The sequence below is a fragment of the Azolla caroliniana genome, unplaced genomic scaffold, assembly GCF_043228905.1.
Source record: "Azolla caroliniana isolate FFs.n. ecotype wild unplaced genomic scaffold, voAzoCaro1.0.p SCAF_16, whole genome shotgun sequence".
NCBI lineage: Eukaryota > Viridiplantae > Streptophyta > Polypodiopsida > Salviniales > Salviniaceae > Azolla > Azolla caroliniana.
This window is the reverse complement of record NW_028230451.1, coordinates 4943023-4968029: the sequence shown is the minus strand read 5'-3', so window position 1 is coordinate 4968029 and position 25007 is coordinate 4943023. Positions and strand designations below refer to the sequence as shown.

At 38.7% G+C, this 25007-nt stretch overlaps 3 protein-coding genes across 3 annotated transcripts; 2 read left to right on the top strand and 1 right to left on the bottom strand.

The window, feature by feature from the left end:
• The first annotated feature begins 7924 nt into the window (after positions 1 to 7924).
• Positions 7925 to 10055, top strand: LOC147853713 (cell division cycle 20.2, cofactor of APC complex-like). The gene is made up of 5 exons (XM_087332631.1): positions 7925 to 8053; positions 8379 to 8477; positions 8601 to 8783; positions 8901 to 9276; positions 9382 to 10055. Exons 1-5 carry the CDS (start codon positions 7958 to 7960, stop codon positions 10029 to 10031), a joined length of 1404 nt encoding a protein of 467 aa, XP_087188757.1. The 5' UTR covers positions 7925 to 7957; the 3' UTR covers positions 10032 to 10055.
• Positions 10056 to 13194: 3139 nt separating this feature from the next.
• LOC147853712 (uncharacterized) lies at positions 13195 to 17346 on the top strand. Its single transcript, XM_087332103.1, has 2 exons — positions 13195 to 17275; positions 17320 to 17346. Exon 1 carries the CDS (start codon positions 13959 to 13961, stop codon positions 17085 to 17087), a length of 3129 nt encoding a protein of 1042 aa, XP_087188229.1. The 5' UTR covers positions 13195 to 13958; the 3' UTR covers positions 17088 to 17275; positions 17320 to 17346.
• A 564-nt stretch (positions 17347 to 17910) lies between these two features.
• On the bottom strand, positions 17911 to 24813 carry LOC147853711 (Tetratricopeptide repeat (TPR)-like superfamily protein). Its single transcript, XM_087332431.1, has 3 exons — positions 24496 to 24813; positions 20947 to 21135; positions 17911 to 18394 (listed from the first exon to the last, which is right to left on the bottom strand). Exons 1-3 carry the CDS (start codon positions 24661 to 24663, stop codon positions 18119 to 18121), a joined length of 633 nt encoding a protein of 210 aa, XP_087188557.1. The 5' UTR covers positions 24664 to 24813; the 3' UTR covers positions 17911 to 18118.
• Between the last annotated feature and the right edge of the window lie 194 nt (positions 24814 to 25007).

Below are 25007 nucleotides of genomic sequence, written 5' to 3'. Positions count from 1 at the left end.
ACAGTCTCAAACTCAAACCGTTTCAAACCGAACTGTTAAAAAAAAAAATTTGAAATTTAAACCGAACTAAAACAAACCACGAAACCATTTAAACTGAACCGTTACAAAAAGTTCAAGCTCAAACCAAACGGTTTTAGAGGCTTTCAAACCATTAAACCGTTAAAACCGTGGTTTCGCGGTTCGTTTTTGGTTCTCAAGTTAGATCATAATTCAACATTTCACATTTCAGTTTGAAAATTTTTAATTTTAATTTTTTAAACCGTTTAATAAGAAAACCATTAAACCGATAAAGGCTTGAACCAAATCGAGTCGAATCATTTAAACCATTAAGCCACGGTTTTTGTGGTTCGGTTCGGTTCAAGCCGAACCATTGTTGATTGTTACTCATAAGAGAGTCATTCTCAAGAATATGTATTGCTTGCCTCATCAAATATTAAATAATTTGCAACATGTTCTTTTCAACATAGTTCAGTGTCATAGGCACACTAGGTGTAGACCTAACGTGAAATGCTAAGAACATAAGGTCCAATGACCTCACAAATACTCTGAGATGCACATATGTCATATAACAAATTGCTTGGTACCATTGTTGGACCTACATTGGGATCCATCATATTATCTTTGGAAACATCTACATTCTTTGTCTCAAACTAAATGTATTCAGTTTTTTCAATATTTTATGAAGTTGGGACGGAAGTTGCTCTTAAGTAAGAAATTGTGTCTGCCATCTGCTACGAAAGTGTGGTTGGCAAATAGGGCCTCTTTAATGGATGCATTGAAATATTGGAAGTGGTTATGGAGTATGCAGATTCCCAAGAAGATCATACTGTTTCGCTAGTTATTCATGCATTATGCATTATCGGTTTGGGCTTGGTTACGGCAAATACATTGTAAGTCATGTGGATTTGGTTGTGGCTATATGACAGAATCAATTAAGTATGTGTTGTGGTCTTGTCCTAAAATCACGCAAGTATGGAAGAGAGTTTTAAGGCCCTTAGTATTGATACATGCTAATTGTGAGATCACTTGGGGTGCTGTTAGTTGGGGCATTCTAGAGGGACGATCGTTGTTGTATGAAAGGGAGGATATAATGGAAGCCTTTCACATAGTTCTGCCTCATGTACAAATGGTTCTACCTTTTTTGTTTGATAGGTTGCAAATTAGGGACGATATTATTTGGAAAACAATTTCATCTATTCTAATGTGAGTGATTTGGAAGGCGTGATGTGATGTACATAAGTTTTTCACAAATTCACTCACGATGCTTTTGGTATAATTGCCGAATTATAGTTGTTGCTTATTCATACATTACGTGGTCAATACAAAAGTTTTACAAGCAATGTTGATGCTATTTTTAGGAAGCAAATGCATTTTAAAAGGTTATGGGATTCAATGCTCATTTATAGGGAAGATGGAGATCACATAGTATGGATGTATATTGTTCCTATCATTTTGGGAAACAATGTCTACTATGTTTATAGATTCTATTGCTACAGATGTTGGTGGTATAGGCTACATTGCATGCTCTCTTTTTTCCCAAAAAACAACTCCTTCCATTAGTTATAATTGCATGCTCATTTGTAGTTTAGGAGGAGTAGACCATAATAATCTTGGAGATATGGCATACAAATATGTGTGGTTATTGTATATACACATTAAATCGGCCATGATGTGAGTACAAGGGAATCGGTTGGTATATTCGTTTGTCCAACACAACTTTTGTGTTTTTTATGATTTTATAATACTAGGGTGTATCTTTTTGTATAAAAAAAACACATTGCTTGGTATTTGTGGCCTAATGAATAGATTTTGAAACAACTAGGGTACAATGACCTTACAAAATTATTTGGATTATAAATATGTTGACATTTTAACTAGACATTATGAGCCATTCTCGCCATGCATCAACATTTGACACCATTTTAACAACTACACATTGAAAAAGGTGTATCAGGTCATTGAACCATGACGTTTTCATATCTTACAATTTAACAGAATTCAAAAAGTTATGGGATTCGTGGTTGACTCCAAACCAAAAGCTTTTGTGCCTCACTTCAAAACACTTTTATTCATGTCCCTACTTGAAGCCATAGCATGCACCACTCTTAAAGTGCAAAAGTGTTACCACTTTATTGTATGATACGAAAACCGTCTGTAAACATTTATGAGAATGTTCATGAGGGGAGAAAAAAACTAAGTGCTCAAGTCGATGTCATTATCAATTGTGTGTTAGAAGGTTGTGTTTTGTATCACATCATGCTCATTTGAATACATAGATTCATAATGCTCTTGGAATCAATATTTTAGCACACAAGCATCTCCTCACATGGTACATAAGATCAATAAGAGAGCATAATATGGTGCATAAAAATAAATATGATATGTGGTGCAATAGTACTTAGATTCAAAAGGTTGCATCTAAATCCAAATAAAAATGTTATGTGTTCGATTCATGTCGAGTTATTCAAAATATTTAGAATCATAGCAGTTTTAGAGTTGATACTTTTTGCCCCTCTCTTAGTGCACAAGCATCTCCTTACATCCTAAATCCTAAACTCTTTGGCCTGAGACCATAAGAAGGTTATAAAATAAAAAAACATGTCTTAATGGTAGTGCATTTGACTCTGCATCAAAAGGGTGCATTTGACTTTGGAACAAATGGTTGCATGTTCAATTCACGTCGAGTTCATTACAAAGTACTTAGATTCATAATGCTCTTAGATTGATACATGTGCAACTCTTTATGTGCAAAAACTTCTCCTTGCAAGGTAGCACATCTCACTCTAGATCAAAAGATTGTGTGTTCATTGCCCATCGGGTTAATATCAAAATACTTAGATTCAAATTTGATATGATGTCAATTAGTTGATTATCCAAGGTACATCATGATGTTGGTCAATTGTTTAGCAATTTCATCATCCTCTTATCAACCCAAAAAAAGAAGTCTTTCCATATGAAATCGGTTGATCATTATAAGTTTACGTGTCATGCACCCTGGTCCCTCAAACCTCTAGAATCGTATGAGCATTGCTAGATGTATACAATTCTAGTAGTTTCTACATGGTGGAGGCAAAAAAGAAGAAAAAAACTATGGCTTTTTTCGTTTCATAAAGAGAAAAACTAGCCCAAGGAGAGGAATAAAAGGAGGATGGGTATCAGATAAGCAATCCTAAATGAAAAAAAATAGAAATAGACAATATCCATATATATTGCTATTGTCGTTGGAAATATCTCTTTTACTGATTAAGGAATTGTTTTGGACACATTACAAAATAGAATAATCCGTAGAACCACCACTCTTTCCTTTTCATAGTTGGTTACCTAACAATCATGGTGATGCTCATTACAATACATTTATTTTACTCGCTAGTATATTACCCAAAATGGTCTTTACAATTTATTTGTTTCCAATGGCTTGTATTTTGAAATTTATGGGGACGCCTTTTATGAATTGTCTTCAATCCCGTTCTATGTAAAAAAAAAAGTCATCTTGTTATGGTACATCCGAGTTACATTGTCACGAAGGTGGGGGACACCCTCCCACCCAACAAATTTATTCACAAATAATGATTTAGTATATCCTATCAATCAATTTTTTTTATCAATAAGTTATGCAAACATGTAGGATTTCTAATGTAATATAGGGTGTAATTGTCGATCAAAAGGGTGTGTGCTCAATTCATAATGCTCTTAGGAATTGATAATGTGTGTCAAATCCAAATTTAAGGTGCCACAAAATGCTTTCATAGTTTTCAGCTAAGCACCACACCAATCACAACTAACAAGTAATCATACGTTAATGATGAGCCAAATAGAGAGGTTCAGTTTCAGGGAGCATTTATCTATCTGTAATGAGAATGACATTGATAAGAGTATAAATAGAAACCTCTCCAATTTATATTTGCTTCTTCTTCTTCCGCTTCTTGCATTTCATGAGGAAAAGGTGTTGTTTGAAATTGTATCTTGAATCTTATAGGAAAACTAACTGTTGAGATATCAAGCTCAACTTAGTTTAGTTAGTTAGTCAACACACGTAACTTAGTAGTTACCTAGATAGAATCTAGTTAGTGTGTTGACCTTAAAGGTTTAAGTAGGATTTTGTACTTGAGTGGGATACATTGTAGATCATCCACTCCCATGTTCCTTTAATATAGAACTTACACGGTTGTACCTATATTCTACTCGCACATGTGCACCTTTGCACATGAGATGTATATATATGTATACCTCATTGTGGGTATTTTTGTATTTGATGATGCTTTCTAATATAGTTAATCATCCCCCGTATTGTCTCGTTGTTCGTAAGTGTTAACTTCCTCTCTCTCTTCCTCTCACACACATACACACGTATCACTTAATCTTCCGCTTAACTTAATCACATAATTAGGTACTAATTAACCCGTAGTTAATTACCTAATTCTTAACACTAACTCTAGGCCTTCTTGATGAACAACTATGGATAATACGACGGAAGTTACAAGCTTGGGATGTTGGTGAAGAGCATGAAAAAGAAGCAATTGAAAAGTTAAAACATTGATTTTGGAGTTTGCATCTTTTGTGGGAATTCTGTTGAATATTGCCCAACCAATTGTTTGTCAATGGCTAAGAAGGATGAACCTTCGAGTTATGATCTTCCTTTGAGACCGTGCATCATTTACTATACAATGTGAAGTAGTTACTTGTCAACGCACTCTTCTCTTGTCTTTGCCTTTCGAGGGTGAAGTAAGAGCTACACACTTCCCTTCTTAGCCTTGTTAGAGCACCCAATGGTCACATGTCTTTGCACACCTGCTCGATTGGTAGGACCAATCCAAACTTTTGGATGTTGGTGAGACAAATAGTTCTATGGTGGTATTTTGAAACAATATTTTTTGGGGAATCAACATCCATAGGTTTGATAAATTGAGATTAATAAGTAGGATTTGTGGTGTAATGGTAACATGTTTGATTCCAAATCAAAAGGTCGTGTCTTCAATTCACATCAGGTCTAATACCAAAAAATTATAGCCTGATTATGTTATAATTGATATTGTGCCCTTCATTTTAATTGATAATGTAAGCTTCATTTTAAAATAGTTAGTTAGATTCGTTATGATGTTACAATTGACATCATGTACCCTTCAATATCTGCCTAGTGATAATACAATTGTATGATCACTTTCACATGAAAGTGTAATCACATGGGGCTACGATTCATAGCACACACTAGGGCATTTTATTTCAGATCACAAGGTTGTGTTTTTCTATTGAATTGGGTTCATTTCCAAATACTAAGATCCATAATGCACTTAGGATCGGGGAAAGATCAGTTGGCAAAGAAAGATCAATCCCTCCTATGGACTAAGGGCCACCTGAACTTGGCTAAGGTGGGGGATAGAAGGGCTATAGGCAGATAGAGATCAATTGCTCCTGTGGGTTGAGGCCCACATGGACTTGGCTGAGGTGAGGGACAATAGTGCTATTGTGTCGGAGAGGGATTGGGGAAACTCGTGGGACAAGAAGTTAGTGGGCAACCTAAGGTTAGGGGGAAGAGGTGGATGCTTGGACGTGGGCGATTGGTACCCCGCATCTTCACCAATATGTGAAATGCACATAAGATATCAAAACTACCCTAATTAGCTTCTTTGTTCTTACTCAATTTATAGTTGATACAAAGGTACCCATTTGTGTTGGCTTAGCAAAAAAGGGTGTGCTAAAAGGGTGGGTCGGTTTAGGTACATGCATCCTAGAAAGGATGTACTAAAAGGTGGCACAAAGGAACACATGTATACCACAATATAAAGCTCTTAGGATTGGTGAAGAGTCTACCTCTTTTTTTACTTGCTCTTTTAGTGCAAAAACATATCCTTGCATGCTAAGAAAATGGTATGATGTTTCTTACTCTTTTTGTGCAAAAACATCTCTTTGCATTCTAGGAAAATAGTGCAATTATTTTGACGAGAAGTTGCATGTTAGATATTTTTCGCACATGGGCCAACAATAGCACGTTTGGGTGTACACTGTAAAGTTGTGTTCGATTCACATCAAATTTATTTCAAAATACTTAGATTCATAATGCTCCTCGAGCTTACATCATTTCCTCCTCTTTTAGTGCACAAGCTAGATAATGGTGTGCTTACTCTATCTTGACATGATGACATTGTGCACAAAAAACATGTAGAATTTGTGGTATAATGGTAGCACCATAAACTCCCATTGTGGAAGAATATTTTGATCTATGATAGATCCTAACAATAATAGAAGTGACACTGGTAGGATACAACAATATATGACCCTCTTTGGTTTGTCAAAGAGATATGGGATATCACAAGAGGGCATCCCATGCGAGGGAGCCACCTAGATTGTGTGTGTGTGTGCACAAGCTTGGAAGTTGTGACCCAAAACTAAGGCATTAACCAAGTTCCACTGGGACCATTGACATTTTCTTGCCATTACTCCAACACATAACGATGTGCACTATACATATGGGTCACATAAATATGACAAGGAGCAACAAGATTAACAAAGCTAAGGTTGAGTCTTTAGGTAAGGAATGATGCATATATATTAGCTAATTAAATTTGATGGTCGCGCAATTGTGGAAACACGAAAAATGGATACATATTTGGTTGCCGTTAGGAAACTTGGAAGTGATTTATTCAACAAAAACATTATGAAGATCATAAAACTTTCGATTTACATAGTTCATTGAACCGTGAAGGTGATAGTTTGGAGCCATCGCAATAAGCTTCTACCAATTAGAGATGGTTAAGAAGGCATATATTTCATGCCCTTCTACAATATCAAGGATGGAAACTATGATATCTGGAGGAAATGGACGTGTCATTATCGAGGTAGGACAAAACATTCAATTCTTTTTGTTCATGAAAACACGTAGTTCCTTACTTTTCTTCCCGACTATAAAAAAAAGATGGGGATCCCCAAAGGTTTTATCAACTACTTTCTCTTTTGACTAATCATGTGTAAAGTTGAATTAGTGGATCTTATCATAGCAAATTGACTCCTAAACACGTGTCTAACCTAAATGAGGATCCTCACACTGCATATCTTCATTGAAGAGGCGGATCAACACCTTGTGTTACGTGCTTGGTCTCATCGACTGTTCTATTAGAATTTTGGTGCCCATTGGAGGATGGCAGTTCCCAAAGAGGGACAAGGGGGACAAGTGGGGGGGACACAAGAGTTGATATGGACCGCATTTCTAGTTACCGTGCACCACGAAACAATTGCACGTTGTGTGAGCGAGAGATTCTCCCTTTCTCTCTGGCTAAAAATAGGTATAGTGAGACAAGAGAAAAACACTTTGGAATGTCGTGTAAAAGAAGAGCAAGGATGTGTGTTTATGTACATATTGTATTGTATTGGTCACCAATGACCCACTAACTATGAATAGTTACCCGTTCTCTCAAATGAACGCTTTCACACGTAGGCGGACAGATTGGATGAACGGACAGCTTCCACACACACAAACACAAATACAATTGGGAAGAGCTTTTCTTCTAGTGACCGTTGCAGACTCCTTCTTCTCTCTGTCTACTACCACACCATATAAAAAAGCAATTACAGCCATAGCCGTAGCATCTCCTCCCCTGCTCTCTGGCTCTCATCTGAAAGCTCTCTCTTTCTCTCGATTTTATTTACAACTCGCACTCTCATCGCTCTCTCTGATTGCACTCCAAATCTTTACTTGGCATTCTACGCCCTGAAGGATTTTCTGCGATCTGATTTTATCATTCTGTTGTCATCGTTGCGTTGTTCATCGATAAATCTCTCTTTGTTCATTTACATTAAACGTGAAGCTTAATTTTCTTAATTTTTGTCTGTGTGCTATACTAACCCCCCTCCTCCCTTTTGTGGAGGAGCAGCCGCAGCCGCAGCTGTAGCAGTATATTTCGTATTGTCTTTTTGTTCTTCTGTCTGTTTGTTTTGTTTTTGCATCGATCTACGAATAGGAATTATGGCCGCTCCTGGATCATGCGTAAGGCAGGCTCTGAGCGATCGCGCAGCAACAGCAGAACCTCTTCAATCCAAGAAGACACAGCAGCAAAATCAGGTGAGCATCCATTTTATTATGCATAGCGATCATACATATATGCTAATAATATGTAAATCCGATGTGTTTATTGAGTATTTCGCTCCCAAATCACGTTTCTTTCCCCGTAAAACATCCGATTTTTCGTTTCCAAAATAATTCTTCCATCTGCTTGCAAACCACCTTCTTGAAATGATTCTAAAACATCTGATTCTTTCGTTTCCAAAATACTTCTAGCATCTCCTTGTAAATCACCTCGTAATTTGAAGGATCGCTGAAACATCCAATTCTTTCTTTTTTCTTTCAAAAGCCTCTTAAATGATTTAAAATTTTATGTATGAATCAGGGATGTCGATTCATTGCATCGAGGACCGCCATGGACTTCGAAGTCGCCAATTACATGCTCTCGAAAGAGAACGTGGACAGCGAGCTACCGATCCAAAATGTATGTTTATTATGCCTGCTGATTATTATGATTCTCTGTTTCACCCTAACGAAATCCGTTCATGGATCGATTCCAGAGTGATTTTTTTTTATAAATATATTGGATTGCGAAAATTCATTGCAGGAGGAATATCGGAAGCAATTGGCTGGGAACATCATGAACAAGAACTCAAGAGTCCTTGCGTTCAAGAGCAAGCCTCCTCCCCCTCCCGAGGGATTCGAGAGGAACGCGCGATTGCTCTACTCCGAGAACATTCAGTCATCCGCTGCTCCCAAGCGCAACAAGATCTTCCGTCACATTCCCCAGGTACATTATACATATACATAACATATATCGCCATAGTGATTCATTATTCATCCACCGAAAATGTTGCAAACGTTTTTCTGCTTCTATTCTGACCCTTCCTTAATTTTGGTTGCGCAGTCTGCAGAGCGAACCCTGGACGCGCCAGAGCTGCTGGATGACTACTATCTGAACCTCCTGGATTGGAGTTCGAAGAACGTGGTCTCCATTGCTCTGGGTAACACTGTCTACCTGTGGCACGCGACCTCCGGTTCCATCGAGGAGCTGATGCAAGTTGGGGATGAGGAAGGTCCCGTGACTAGCGTCAACTGGGGCCCTGATGGGAAGCACATCGCCGTTGGTTTGGACAACGGCGAGGTTCAGCTCTGGGATTCCACGGCGCTGTGCAAAGTGAGGACCATGAAAGGCCACAGTGGGAGGGTTGGAAGCTTGGCATGGAATGGCGGCCCCATTCTGAGCTCAGGGAGCCGGGATAACACCATCTTCAACCACGATGGTGAGTGAGGTCCATATCCATTCTGATCCTTCTTTGCATTCATTCTCTGCTGGATAGCATAAGCATATTGAGATGTGTATTCGGTTCTCTGTACGTATGTGGCAGTGCGCATCCGAGATCATGTGATCACGAAGATGTGCTCTCACGAGCAAGAGGTGTGCGGGCTGAAGTGGTCTCTGTCGGGGCAGCAGCTTGCGAGCGGGGGGAACGACAACCTCCTGCACCTGTGGGATGCCAAGATGATGACCAGCGGAGCCCCGACCTCGTACCTGCACCGGCTGGAGGAGCACCGCGCTGCCGTGAAGGCCCTGGCATGGTGCCCCTTCCAGAGCAACCTCCTGGCCACCGGCGGAGGCACCGCAGACGGCTGCATCAAGTTCTGGAACACGCAGACGGGCGCCTGCCTCAACAGCGTGGACACCCACTCGCAGGTCTGCTCCCTCCAATGGAGCAGGCACGAGAAGGAGCTGCTGAGCTCCCATGGCTTCAGCCAGAACCAGCTGTGCCTGTGGAAGTACCCCAGCATGACGAAGATGGCGGAGCTGAGGGGCCACACCTCCAGGGTCCTGCACATGGCGCAGAGCCCCGACGGCTACACCGTCGCATCGGCAGCGGGGGACGAGACCCTCCGCTTCTGGCAAGTCTTCGGGACTCCCGACAACACCAGCAAGCAACAGCAGCAACAGCAGCTGCTCAAGTCCAGGAGCGCAGACACTGGGTGCATGAGCAGCACCAGCTGCACCATGATCCGGTGAGCTGAAGCAGCATTCATCATTCATGGATGTGTGGTATGTATGTATGTATGTATATATATGCAGCAGGTAAAGTAAGGATCAATATGTATGTGTACTTTATGTGAATCCAATTTGTGTATAGGGGAGCATAGATCATTGCATTATGATTTCATGCCAGGTATGCAGGTAAAGTAAAGGATCAATTGACAATTTGTGTACATTTTATGTGTGAATCCAAATGTTCATATTGTGTATAGGTAGGTAGTTAGGTTTAGGATGAGGTGAATGCATTGTACGTAAAGTAAATACAAATTAGGTTGTGGATCAATTCTTTGGTGGGTGTAATTAGAATTGTGTTTGATTAATTTATGTGTCAACATGGGCATCTCCGGGCCATGTGAATGCATTATATATATATGTTGCCCTGACGGTGTTTATCAACGCCAACACATCCGTCTGAGATAGAGAGAACTCTCGATCATTTTCTTGGAGGAAGCATGATGATGATGACTACTAGCAGTTGCAGTAGCGGGTTCCTTCTCTTGAGGTAGATAAATAGATCACACAATTGTACAAAAAGAATGCACAACCATTGTTGGCCTTGTTGTAATCGTATCATAATCGCAAGCATGCAAAAAAAGCATTTCAATGAAAATCCTCATTCCTTCACAATTGTACAAAAAAAATGCACAGCCATTGTTGGCCTTGTTGTAATCGTATCATAATCGCAAGCTTGCAAAAAAAGCATTTCAATGAAAATCCTCATTCTTTTTTATTTTGGTTGGAGCCTCATTTGGAATTTGTGTGATTATTATTATGTTGTTGAGCGTGGGTGTATTTCATGTGCAAAGGTCCAAACGTCTTTGCTCTTTATGCCTAATCTATACATTAGGATTCAACTTGCAAAGTATGCTTTAACGGGCGGGATTCAGCTTTTCAAAACCCACATAACATTATTGAAAAATATACATTGATCAATGGTTCCAACTCTTTTGCTTTTATGCTTATATGAACACGCCTTAGAAATTTGTTGTTTTTTAATCTATCAATCTGCCTAAAAGCGCATGTCACATGTCAATGTTGTTATCAATGATCCAAACTCCTTTTATTATAATTGCCCTTCCATGCTTATACAAAAACACGTTCGAAATTTGGTCTTTTTTAATGTTTTACCAAAGATTTGAGTGTATAATTACTTTATAAAGTGTAATTTTTTGGACATAGTTGGTAAATTTGGAACTTCCAGGGGCATTCTGGTAAATAGACGAACTTCTAGGGGTATCCTAGTACTTTTCCCAAGACATAATTGCATTCATTGATGTGAGTTCATCTTGCAATTATCGATGTTCTTATCTTGCAACTAGTGAAGGTATCAATTTCTTTACTTCAGAACTTTACAAAAAAAATGAGTATGAACTATAGAGATTGAATCAAAATATGTCATTATAATTTATAATTTATAATCAAACGTTCAAAAAATCATAAAATGTATATTCAAGAATATGAAGAAAACATGACACTAATGAGAGAGATAGATAGATTATATTATCGTCTTCGAAGGTCAAATATGACCTATGAGACCAAAAATATTATATTTTACGTGATACGTGTGAAAGTGAGTAGCGACTCTCGATGTTCAAGAACTTTACCAATGAATGTTGCAATCGGGAAAGAGACAAAGGTAGGTTTTGAACATGATACATAGGCAATAATACTATATTAACTTACCACTAAGGTAAGATAATTTTCAATAATAAAAAGGAAAAAGATAGAAAGAAAACGAATACACATTTTCTCCTTTTTAAACACGTTCGTTTCCAAACGTCTTTTTCAAATGTTTGTACGCGTGCACCAACACATTTATTACGTTCTATGTCTCTAAGCATGTTTTTTATTTATTTATCTTAATCATGTTAGAAAAACCTCTTTCGTAAACTTTAAATTTTAATAAACATTAAGCATGTTTTCTTTTTTTTATCTTACTCATCTAAGAAAACCCCCCTTCCACATGTGAGTGATGATGACTGCAACAAAAACAATAATTATTGTCGAAAGCTTCCATATCAATAGTTTTGATGACTCCTATTCATTATGATTATCCTCATGATAATTTATAGTTGATCTCCATTCTGCTCTTCTTGATTAATGAACTTAAGAAAATCTTTCCCAAAAATGATTACGTAACACTTGATGTACATATCTAATTTGACTTAATCTTTATTGTAGTACTTTGGACAAGAAAATATTGCAACTTTAAGTATCAAAGTTGTTTCTTTAAATGATAAAGCAAGGTATTTTGACAAAAAATCTATAATACGAACGTTTTCCATGTCAAACATTTCATACATAAATAAATTCATCACCTTTACACACTAGACCCAAACGAAGGTGTGAAACGTCGTTGATATCAACAAAATTCATGAGCCCATTCTCATTCGATGTCTTTCTCACGAAAAGCTTTAGTATTAACATGCATTCATGGATAAAGGTTCTCGTATGCATTCATAGAAACTACCACTCTGCCATTATAATAACCACCATGAACTCTTTCTTGAATATCAACAAATGTAAACATCTTCTACAAAGTTCGATACTTGGACCTAGGATTTTTTTACATCATTGTATAAGAAAAGTTGTAACCTCCTTGCCAGCTAGGTTCAAGTTGTAGCATTCGGGCGTTTTTTCTTAATACTATTGAAGAAAATCCATTTAAAAAATAAAAATAAAAACCACCATGGACGAATGCCTAATGGAAAGTTTCGACGATTGATTCTCGAGAGGTTTTAGCAAAGGTCTCACACATATATATATTGGGATTGTGCTATTCATTTCAAAGACATGGGGATCGTCTGCCATCATATACGGGAGTAATAATATTGTGCCCATCATAAGTTATTTCGGACAGTGGACACTCTGATAGAGTCGGTTGTGTGCGGACCACAGTCTCGGCATTTCTCTCTGCTGCCCATGTATGCCAACGATGGGTAAAAAATTTTCCGATTCGGAACTCTTTTGGAGAGACCAGACCAGTCAGAGACCAGACTAGTCAAGTCAATTAGTGTGTTTTCCACCAGGTGAGTGGAAATGTACTTATGTGCTTGCTATATGTACATATATACATGGTGAGACAGATATTCTCTGCTTGCTTCCCAGGTCTTCTCTCATTCTCCTTTGTGCAGGTAGTGGAGTGAATGAAGTGAAGTGAAGTGAAGTGAAGAAAGAGAGAGATGGGTCAAATGCCTCTTTTGACATCATTTTGAAGAAGAAGAGAGGAGTTTAAAGAAAGAAAGAAAGACAGACAGACAGACAGAGATCAGACAAGGTTAGTACTTTTTCTTGAATGGCCTCATGTGATTTTGCACATGCTGAGGTTGTGAATATGCATTTGGAAAGCAAAAACATGGCAGAAATTATCTTTGAATGGCTTTTGCTAGTATAGTGGCAAAGCGATGCGGTCAAACTGTAGCCATTCATTCATCAGAAATATTTGTTAACCAGAACAGGGGAGCCTTAACTCGGGGAGCTATTATTCAGAAAAAATCTGGAGATATTGTTGGGGTGGGAAACACATCAATAACATTATCATATGATAGATCGAGATCCGGGGACACATCCAGAGGTTTTCTTATCATTGCAGATGGTCAGGAACACTATTATTATTATTGCAAAGCTGAGGTAATGGCAAATAAGATGTTGTAATCGTAATGGAATATCAGAAAGTTCTTGTTAACATGGCTTTAAATATGCATACGGCAAGTCTTGCTATGTATAATTATTATGGCTGGTAGTAGTAGCCATGATATCTCTATGTACTGTTTTATACATATGAGCTCTGCTAATTGTATGGTGGCAGATACGATAGATTCTATATGCGCAATTCACTCTTTAGGAACATGGTTCTGCTATGGCTGGATTCAATGAACAAGGTTGTAGCTTTATAGGTTATATATGTTTACCTCAATCTTCAAAAGCACAAAGTTTTCATACCTAGATTTAGTGAATATGTCAAAACAAGGGTCGCTTCAAACGATGGATTCTTGTGAGAAATTATCTCCAGACTCTGATGAGCTTTCTGGCATGGATTGGTACAATCTAGTCGCTGAAGCTATAGCAGACATAAGGAGTTGCAGAAAGATCCCTCTCTCCAAATTGATGATAAACTCGACACAATGTTTGCTGCTTGCTTCGATCTTCTCTTCTAAACTTTCCAAATTTTGGCCTCAGTTTCTTCATACTTCACTGTTTTCCTCAACTGATAGTGATTATACTACAGATGGCTCTGGCTCTGGCTCTGGCTCCTTTCGAAGACGTAGTAGTGTGAGCTGCAACATGTCCGAATGTTTGTCAACATTAACAAATTCGGGAGACGATTTTTATGTCCTCGAAAGTTGTAAGCATGCTTTGAAAGAAATATATAGAACCGTGAAAGAATTGGAAGCTTATATGTTTGTTTGCTCTACACTTGACTGGTGGAGGATTGCTCTGTTTCAAGTTGATATCGGAGATGCTCTTCAAGTTCATATTCATGATCTTCTTTGGTCTGTAGCTGCCTTGGATGCTACACTTCATCATGCTAAAGGTTGCACTCTAGAGGTGATCGATGCAGTATGTTCAAGAAGGTTTTCAGAATGTTATGCAGAAATGTCTAGTCTTCATCACAAGTTCAACGAGTGTGCAGATAGGAAGCAATTAATCACTATGCTAACCGGCCTTCACTCTCAGTTTGAGCTTCTTAGTAAGCGGAAAAAGAGGACATTAAGGGTCGAGGAAGAGAATAAATACCGTATATCTGCATACTTGCTGCAAAAGGTGCAATATAATGCTGATTGCATGGGCTCTCGACCAGTTGTACATCATTTGCCAGAATGTCTCTCAATACATCCAAAAGATATCGATTTTTCCAAGAGGAGACTTATAGGTTGGGGCTCATTTGGGCAAGTTTATGAAGCTTCTTGGTATGGAATAAAGGTTGCTGTGAAAGAGCTACCATGCGGGGATTCACTGCTTTTCAAAGAAGAAGCATCAATACTGGCGAGGCTTCATAGCCCATTCATTGTGCATCTTATAGGATGGTCTGTTAATGAAGAAGCTAATTTGTGCCATCTAGTCATGGAACTTTGCAGTAGCAATCTTCGGAATCATATTGAGAAGAGATCAAGCTCTGGTTCTCCTCCCTTCTCATTGAGAGTGGCAGTGGACATAATGCTTCAAATTGCCCGAGGAATGGATTACTTGCATAGTCAGCAGGTGATTCATAGAGATTTGAGGGCATCAAATATTCTGATCAATGATAGCACAGTCAGGGAATTCCTTGATGAAGGACATGTGAGAGTGAAGCTCTGTGATTTTGGTATGGCAAAAGCTAAGCTCAACAGCTCGAAGTTCTTTTCATCGATGAAAGGTGCTAGTTATTGGAGGGCACCAGAAGTTTTTAGTAGCTCAGATGTGGCTGAAACTGATTCAAATCAAAAGAAACATTATACAACGAAAGCAGATGTTTATAGCTTTGCAATGACATGCTATGAAATTCTCACTGGAAAAATTCCTTTTGATGGGACTTTACGCTGTGAGATCCATCAATTTGTCATGAATGGTGGAAGGCCAGAATTGCCAGTTTCTTGCCCTACTCTTCTATCTAAGTATATAGAGAAATGCTGGGACAATGAATACATATGCAGACCAAATTTCAAAGAGATTTGCAAATTTCTCAGGCATTTCAAACTACTACTGATGAGAATAGATGATCCAGAGGAGGTTTCTTTACAATCTCTCACAACTGAATTTGATTATGCCGAGCTTTCAAGCCATGGACATGAGCTCTCATCTATAACAAGTGGTGGAAATGAGTTAATCGATCATCGTAGAAAGGGTATTGAAACTAAAGGAAATGAAGAAATCCAAATGCATAAACCTGACCCTCGTACTCCAAAGTTCTACAAATCAAAAAAAAATCTCTTGCCTAATAATAAGCACATGGAGGTGAATCCTGGGGAAGCAATACTGCTGAATTCCATACCGTGTTTCATAACAAAGTTTGCTTTACACGATCTACGCACAGCAACAGCTAATTTTAGTGTGAGAATATCTTCGTGGGATTCTGGTTCTGTGTTCAGAGGCATTCTTTCTGATGATACTGTAATTGCAGTGAAGATGGTGAAGGTGAATGATATCAATGATTTCCGTCTTTGTTGCCTAAAGGTCATAGCACTTGGAAATGCTTATCATGCGAATATCGTGCATTTTCGAGGTTATTGTGTTGAATTGTCCACTGATTTCTTGTTTGTGTTCGAGTACATGGACAACCTTTCTTTGGATAGATGGATAACAGGTTCAACAAAAGAGAGGGATATGAATTGCGAGATTTCACCTGGCAGTGTGGGAAATCTTTCACCAAAGGAAACAATAGACAATCTAAATTGGTCTATACAGTTTAAGATAGCCCTTGGTATAGCACGGGGTCTCACCTATATTCATGAGGATTGTGGACAGTGTATACTTCCAGTTGGTGTGAAGCTTTCTAGAATACTTTTGGATAAGAACTACGAACCTAAGATAAACGTTTTGAGCCTCACAGACACACGAAAGAACTGCGAATATTACACACACAAGCTTTTGTTGAGTAAACAAAGCTCTACTGTTCTGGTTATGTCACCAGAGGCCATAGGTGCTCAAATGCTGGATATTTACAATTTTGGTGTTATCCTACTTGAGATGGTTTTTGGACACACCACCATTGATCTGCCAAAGGAACTGTCCAATGAAGATCTTGCATCTTTAATGGATGGAGCTGATGAGTTTTGTAATGCATTAGATGGCCATGGCCATGACCATAATTCTTCCTCGACTTGGAAGACAACTGAAAGTAGTAGATTATTAGGTTCAGGCTTACGCAATCTCATCCAAAATAACATACAGTTTGTGGAAGACAATCCGGAATCACTCGAGAAAGCAAAGATTCTCTTACAGATTTCAATGTGGTGCATTCAAAGTCCGGAAATGAGACCTAAAATGAGCCAAGTAGTACAAGCTTTAGAGGGAAATTTGCCCATTCCGGAAAAGTTCTCTAGTTTGTTTTAAGTGCATGCCATAGACTTGAAGTTGAAGGATGACTAACATATATATGTTAGAGCTTCCAGTCTCAATTATGATCTTGGTGCCACAGATGATATTTCATTACATTGGTTTAGGACATGGAAAGTGCTGATCAATAAAAAATTGTCCCTTTGGATGCTACATGAATACATAGAGCCAATCTGAATTTGTAGGTAGCATAAGCAGTAAAAAAATATCTGGTATTCCAAGGCTGTAGAATTATAAATAAAATACTTTTCAATGAGAGGATGTATGGTCCAAGTTGTTTGTGAATGTGTTAAATTTCATAACTCTCTTTGAATGTGTTTACAAATTATCAAACTGAAGAGTAATTATTTCGTAAGGTTTGAGATTTGAAACTTTGATCTTTGGATATACTAGATAGAGCTGGTTGATGGTCATGTATCCACAAAATTGATGAAATCTAAACATTTCAATATAATTTGTTTTCTATGTACTTAGACACATGCTCATAGCTTCATAGTGTGAGTGGGCTTGATATGCCTTTTGTTTTGTATGCCCTAGAACGATGAAGGATGGGAAATAAAATGAGGATGGACTAAGCATCGTCAATGAGATATGAATTGGTGACACTTTCAAACAGTGATATGAGATGTGCTATGTGCTGTGATTCGGAAAATTGACACTTGGAATCCATGGGAAGACAATTGAAAAAGTGACATTTTCCTTGGATTCCTATAATGCACGAGATAGAATGCTGACCCTTATGCTTACAATGCACGAGACAGAAAGAAAGAAAGAAATGCATATCATGTTGTGTTCGCCTTCTCAAAATACAATAGTAAACAACACAAAACACATCACATTATCTATAAGACAACTAGAAGCATTTATTAAAATATTTACAATCCATTCCATCCTAAGGACCACTTTGTCATACCTTCAAAATTCTATTTTACAAATCAATTTTAAGAATAATCGGCTAGCAGCCACCTTATATGTTCCACATAGCATTTACAACTTTGGGTATCAAAAGAACATATATCAGAAATGCATTATTTATCAATAGATCGTACGCCAACAGTTCGTAAACGGAACTTAAATTGTGGGGAAGAATCATTGTCATCGCTGTCATCATCATCTTCATCGCCATCACTAATATCACCTGCAAGACTATCCCATCGAGAGTAATCAAGTCCGGAATGTCCTTTTGGCTTGGGAATCGCTTCCCATCCCTTTAATTTGGGATTGGTTGATGATTCAGAGGTGGTTGATGATGTCTCTTCAGTCTCAGGTGCCTCATCTTCTCCTTCAGGTATTGGAGCTAGTGCCTTCATAAAAGAGAGAAATAACTGTCTCTTCGCCCAGATTTATTTATTTTGCATGAATTCCTAGTATTACTAGTACCCATGGGCCATGACCCCTGTATCTTGTACTTAGCTACCTAGTTCAGGACTGGCTTAATATTTCTTCAATTTACCTGGGAGGTCATCAAATCAAAGAAAAAGTATTCGAGTATAGAATGCTTCAAGGATGAATTGGGCCCATGAGCTTTTATAATTACGCACAAGCTTTACGCCTCTGACGCGATTGAAGATCCTTGATATTAGTTAGAGAGCTTTCATGTCTGCGACATAAGCTCCCTTTTAACATCCAAGAGCAGTCATGGCTGAGTTCATGTGCATTGGACCACATAATATACATATATAGGTTTATATATATAATTATAGGTATGTATCACATAATAGCCATTGGAACAGATAATATACATATATAGGTTTACATAACTCATGTTTGTTTTGTTTTACTTTTTGTTTGACAAAATACCAGTAATGATCTTCCTTCCTGAGGAGGGTTTTCAAAACAAAAAACAAAGAAAAATGATCTATATCAAGCGCTGGGTATATTTGAGAGAATTATATTTTGTGTATTCAACACTCACTGGAAGATTCTGCTACACTACCTCCGGGCATTGCTAATTCTTTGCCTTTTTGGAGTTTCCCTTCTTGCTTGCTTGCACAGGCAGAAGTATAGGCACATGTTATCACAGACGCAGAAGCAGATGTGAAATCAGAGACCTGGCGGGATATTATACCCATTACTGCAAGCACTAGTAATGAAAAGGTTGGGCAAGAAGACTCGATGAAGAAGCACAACAAAACAACATAATGAGAGCTACGAGCAGTACAAACGTTACAGGCTGTATTCATTTTAACCATCTATAGCGTTGATAGCAAAATGAAGACTATCTCAATTATTGGGGGAAAGGGGGTCATGGCTAAGATCAACTTACAACTGGATCTAATAGTAGACCACTTGATATATGCCAGATACCGATAGTTACTGGTTCTAGTTCTCGGCTGTTGCAGACTTCACGACCTAGTGCCTAAGGAGGATTGGTTCACTGACTTTCACGTCGAAAGACCTTAGGGAGCTCATGTCACTATTGGTGGTTGGGTAGTTGCAAGCTATTACAGCCATCAAACTCTTCTGATTTTTTTAATTCATAGGCCAGCTTAAATCTCTAAAGTTCTTTCAAGAAAGAAGAAGAAGAGATTAAGCAGAAAGCAGATTGAGCCTTTTGATGTGTGCATAGTTGATGAGGGTTGGCTTGTGATTGTATAGTAGCCTGACTGAAAATATCAAGTGTCTGAAAATATCGAGACAAACGCCTTGTGCAGACACAACAAATAAGAAGTGACCAAAGGAAGCACACTGGATCTCAGCTGACTAAAACAGCCCAACTGTCCAAGCTCATTATTACCTATTGTTTACTAACTCTCATGATGCAAAGAGACTCTCCTACAATCTGAGATCATATAATCAATTTTATTACAATGTGGTCTTGCACCATGAGAGTTAGTAAAGTGTACATCCTATCCTGCCTAAGCATTATACAAGTCTTCTACAGACTACAATGACTGAAAGTACACCATATGTAATAAATCACATATTGTGGTAAGCACAGTGCTTGATTCAGGTGCCATAGATGATGAAGGACCATGGCTGTAAAGATGAATATCAACAGTGCCCAGTGCCCAGTGCCCATGATCCCTAAATCCATTATCCTGTCGCTGTTCAGCCTGTTAATCTATTGTTACTCGTAAAAGCATATATCCAATCCAAATTCTAGGTGACATCTAGCTGTAAGCATAATTCACAACTCTATACTCTTTGTACCTTGTTAATATAGAAATGGTGAATCATCACAAGCCTTAGTCCAAATTCAACATGTAAGGGCATACTAGGTATTAATTAAGTACCCTAACTCTCAGAAACATACAATAGCATGCCCAACAGCCTAACAAGAGATGCTTAGAGTATCCCATCAATGCACCCCTATGAGTTAACCTGTTTCCCACACGTTCTACAAGGAGAATTTGATCTTTGAACCACAAAGAAAATATTGTAAAACTTTTATTTATTCTACATCTTTGGTTTTTATTTACCTTTCAACAGTGGAAGCAATGCTAGCTTTGAATTACAGTGAAAATATCATAAAAGTTTTATTTATCCTACATCTTTGATTCCTATTTAATTTGGAATAACTTATAATAGATCCCAAGTACTTGGCTTCTACATTTGTAATAATAAAAAAGGTGTGACTAGTTTCATATGAATGATAAAGCTTTCTATCTCATTACATGCATATCTATGCATAGATTGACACATGTGTGATATTCGTCATATTCTCCATGCGTGATATTCTCACCATACTTTTTATTTTACCCACTTATGTTGTTCAGAGAATGAGACCATATGCCTATTCTCACAAAGTTGGAGGTCCCAAAAGCAAAGTAAGTTGTTAGGTATCATATGGAACAAGTATATACGGCAACATAATGTAAAGACATTCTATTATTCAGCTAGGCTACAAACTTACCACTTGTGTTCTAAGCCGAGCTTGGAGATTGCGATACACATCAGATGTTGGATTGATCTCAAGGAGTCTGTTCACATCAAACAAAGCAGAATGATAGTCCTTCATTGCAACAAGTGTTTGCGCACGGAGCATTAGAGCTCCTGCATGTTTTGCATCCAATTCTAAAACTGCACCACATTCCTCCGCTGCCTGCAATATTATATAATTCAGTCTTCACTTGAAAAGATGCATTATCAGGTCTTCCTATTAGACTCATTCACCTAGATTTTATGTCAACCTATGACAACCTTATGATAATATCCTTCTTTCCATTTCCTTTTCCTTTTTTTTCCTTCTCTTAAAAGGTATTGAAGTTCTCTTAACTACAACACAGCAATTACATTATTTCATTTAAGGTCATGATGAAGGACATGGCTTACGATCATCGGCTTTAATCGTGCCGCAATGCAACTGGAAACATGATCACTGTTGAAAAGAAAATAAAGAAGTCTATTGAGAAATAGCTACTCTCTTTCCCAGTATTCTTACTCTTGGCCAAATGATTGTAGGATAACCAGCATAGCTTAGGCAGTTTTTCCATTCATATTTTGTTTTGTAGCCCATGATGAAATAACCTTTTCTATGTCATATCTTGTTGGGTCTTATCTGCCATCTTCCTCTATCTTATAGGCCCTTTTGGTATATTAAATCTTCTAGGCCAAATGATTGTCAGACAACCGGAATACCTAAGGAAGTTTTTTCATTCATATTTTGTTTTGTGGTTCAAGATGACGTAGCATTTTCTGTGTAATCTCTTGTCGGTTCTTCGCATACAAGTAGTGGAATGGGATGCAGAGACTAAATACATTCAGATCTGACTCGAGCTCTCACAGACACAAGTCTTATTCATTGACTATGTTATTTCACTCCCAAGGGATCCAATATGCAGAAGTAAATGACAATAATCAAGGAACCAATAGAAACATCTGATAGACCACATCAATCGCAAAAAGAGGATGATTGTCCATCTATGCCTCAACGTACATGTCAACAATCCCTTCAAACATATTAACGTTCTCAGAGGACACTGGGTGAAATGTGAAAAAGTACCTCCGCTGGGAAACGAGTAGGTCTTATAAGACTAAAGAGGCTGGACCAAGCTGGTGTCTGTCATCCATAACCAAAACGTGCATTTGTCCCACTTGGTGATGCTGAGGCATTGGCAGATGGCCTCACTGAGCACATGGACACCAGAGCCATGGAAATCTGAGCGTGATGCCCACAGAATCATCTGAGGGTGATGACCAGGGACTGATCGGATGTGATCCTGCTGGATGCTCGTAGGGGTGATGCCGCTGGATGCAATCTTATTATATCCAATGTCAGTGTTGCATTGTCACTGCCACCTGAAGGACATTCACGGTACAAGTGCCAATAAAGTTGGCAATCAGCCCATCCCTTCATATTTTGGATGTCAGTCCAAACAAAACATGCTCGTGTGTCCTTCTTGGCAGGAGAAATACCACTGGAGCTCAGGGGAGTCCAGAGATTTGGTCTCATTGGCAGTGCAGGCACAGTCAGCCAAGGTGGCTCCCTAAAAAAGTTGATGGGCAGAACTAGTGACAATGCCACTGTTGATCGCAGCTCAAAGCAGAGTGAGGCTCCACTTGAGTGTGTGGACTAATGACAGGGTGATGGGCAGAACAGCTGGTGACTAATGCCACTGTTGATCGCAGCACAGAGCAGAGTGGGGCTCCAGTTGAGTGTGCGGACCATTCCATCATTTTGGCAGCTGAAGAGACTCATGCTTGGACTTGAACTCGTGGCAGTTGATGTCAACACAGCACCAGTCTTCCCGTTTGTAGTCTTCCCATCAGTTTTCTCGTCTGTAGTCCTCCCTCTGATCTTCTTGGCAGTGGTTCACTCCTCTATAGTTACCCCAGTAATCGAGATGTGCTAGTTGGTCATTCATTCTTTCAATCACGTGGTTGTGACTGAGGCACTTGCTGATATTCGTGTGGTGGATGTTGGTAGTCTTTTTTCTAGGAAGTTCTAATCACACTGCTCAATGTTTTGTCCACACAAGTGGCAGGGGGCACATTTGATGTAAAAGGTACACTCAGTCAACAAACGGTCAACATTGGGCATTGTGCAGCTTTTCAAAAAGCCCCCCCTCTTCCACCATCAGGGAGGGTTTCACATAATACGTTCAGGTTAAAGGCATGACTCATCTGGACACAGTCCATGTCTAGAACATGGTTGACTACAGCTTTAAAGATAAACCCCGAGAAGTTGATGACAAGGAGGGTCATATGTAGCAGTTCCTAAAGAGTAAAAAAGGAACGGTAGTCTTCAAGTCAATGTTGTGGGGACTGTAAGACAGCTTCCTGAGCTACTGCTGGAAGCAGATAATGAATTGCTGCAGGCCCTCATCAGATTCTCAGTATGCAGCAGAGAAAAGATGGTGGTTTCCGTTAGCAACATGTGGGGTTGGAACATAAACTAGAAATCCATTCGCACCTCATCGGAAGTCTGAAAGTTATTGGAGGGTGGTATAGGCGAGAGGCTGAACTTGGCAAGTTGTGAGGCATCACTGTCCTCGGATCTGAGACACTGGGAGATGTGGTTACCCTTCTCAGCCATCAGAAAGGCATTGAGGTGTGCTTTGGCATGGGGTAGCGTACAGCATAGTTTCTTCCTCGGGGTACAAACAGAGATGTTGGGAGTGTTGATGAGAGTACACTTTCCTACCATGTCAGATCCGCTCGAAGATACCCCAATGGACTTGTTAAACTCTTTCATAGCATCATTTCACCAGAGTCCCATCACGACCACTCCCTTGCATATTAGCTATGCTCTTCATGCTTGTAAACAAAATCTAAACAATCCTTCCACCACATGCCTTGTGATAATGATCACGGAACTTTATGAAACCTACAGCTTTTATTTTTGGTTTTATATAAATGAAATGAATTCACACATTTGCAATCAATATTTGTCTCGTAAGCCGATTTTTCCCCTCTCTCTCCCCCATTATTTTTATTTTATCTTCGATGATTGGGTACACATCCCATTACAGTATCATTTGTCTCATGGGTCAATTTTGGTCTTCAAAAACATTAATATATCTTTCTTTCTTTCTCTCCCTCTTGATTACGATATCTTCTGCCATAGTAATATTCCTGCTACTACACATTGTATACTATGTCTAGTACATCATTTCTCTCAAGCTTCAAACTCATATCATAAGCAACATCTCTATACTTTGTACTCAAATCAATGTCTCCATCTCAATAATTTGTTCTATTTTTCTATTGATTAGTTTTTATTCAGACATTCATATTACACACCGTATTATAGTTGTAAGGTTTACTGGTCTCATTATCACCACTCTCTCTCTCTCTCTCTTTTTCTCAAAATACACATCCATGATCAACATAAGACGTCTACCATCTCTCTTTCTCTCTCAAAATAGACATCTAGCATAAAAAATGGCCATCTTGCAACATATATATTCAAAAGAAAAATCTTTAGATTAAGAAAAAAATGAAGAATTCAAAGGATGTATACCTTTCTATAGCTTTTAAGCTTGAGATGGCAGGCAGCCCTGTTGCTGTGCAGAGCGATCTTGTGTTGAAGAAGCTTGGCAGCATTAAGGGCATCGCTGTAGAGCTCTAATGCCTCCTCATACTGACCTTCCCTGTATTTCTGATGCGCCCTCTCTGTTCTTGACCCCATTGATAAATGAAAACAACAACAAAGGGAAAGAAACAAAACAAAACAAACGAAAACAAACGAAAACGAAACCCTAATTATTCGAATTACTCATCAGAAAAAGAAGAAGCGAAAATGCATTCCATGATCCCTATCCCTCTCTCTGTCTTTCTCGCCCTCTCTATCTGTGTAAGGGCACTATATGCGCCTTTTTCTTGTAATCAATCAATCATGTAGGAAGGACTCAGGAGAACATCATCTAAACCACATACACATGAGCACACACACACACACCCCACCTCCTTCTCCAAAGAAGTGTTATGTGTCTTAAAACACCCTCCTTTACATTATAGCTTGGGGTGGGGCCA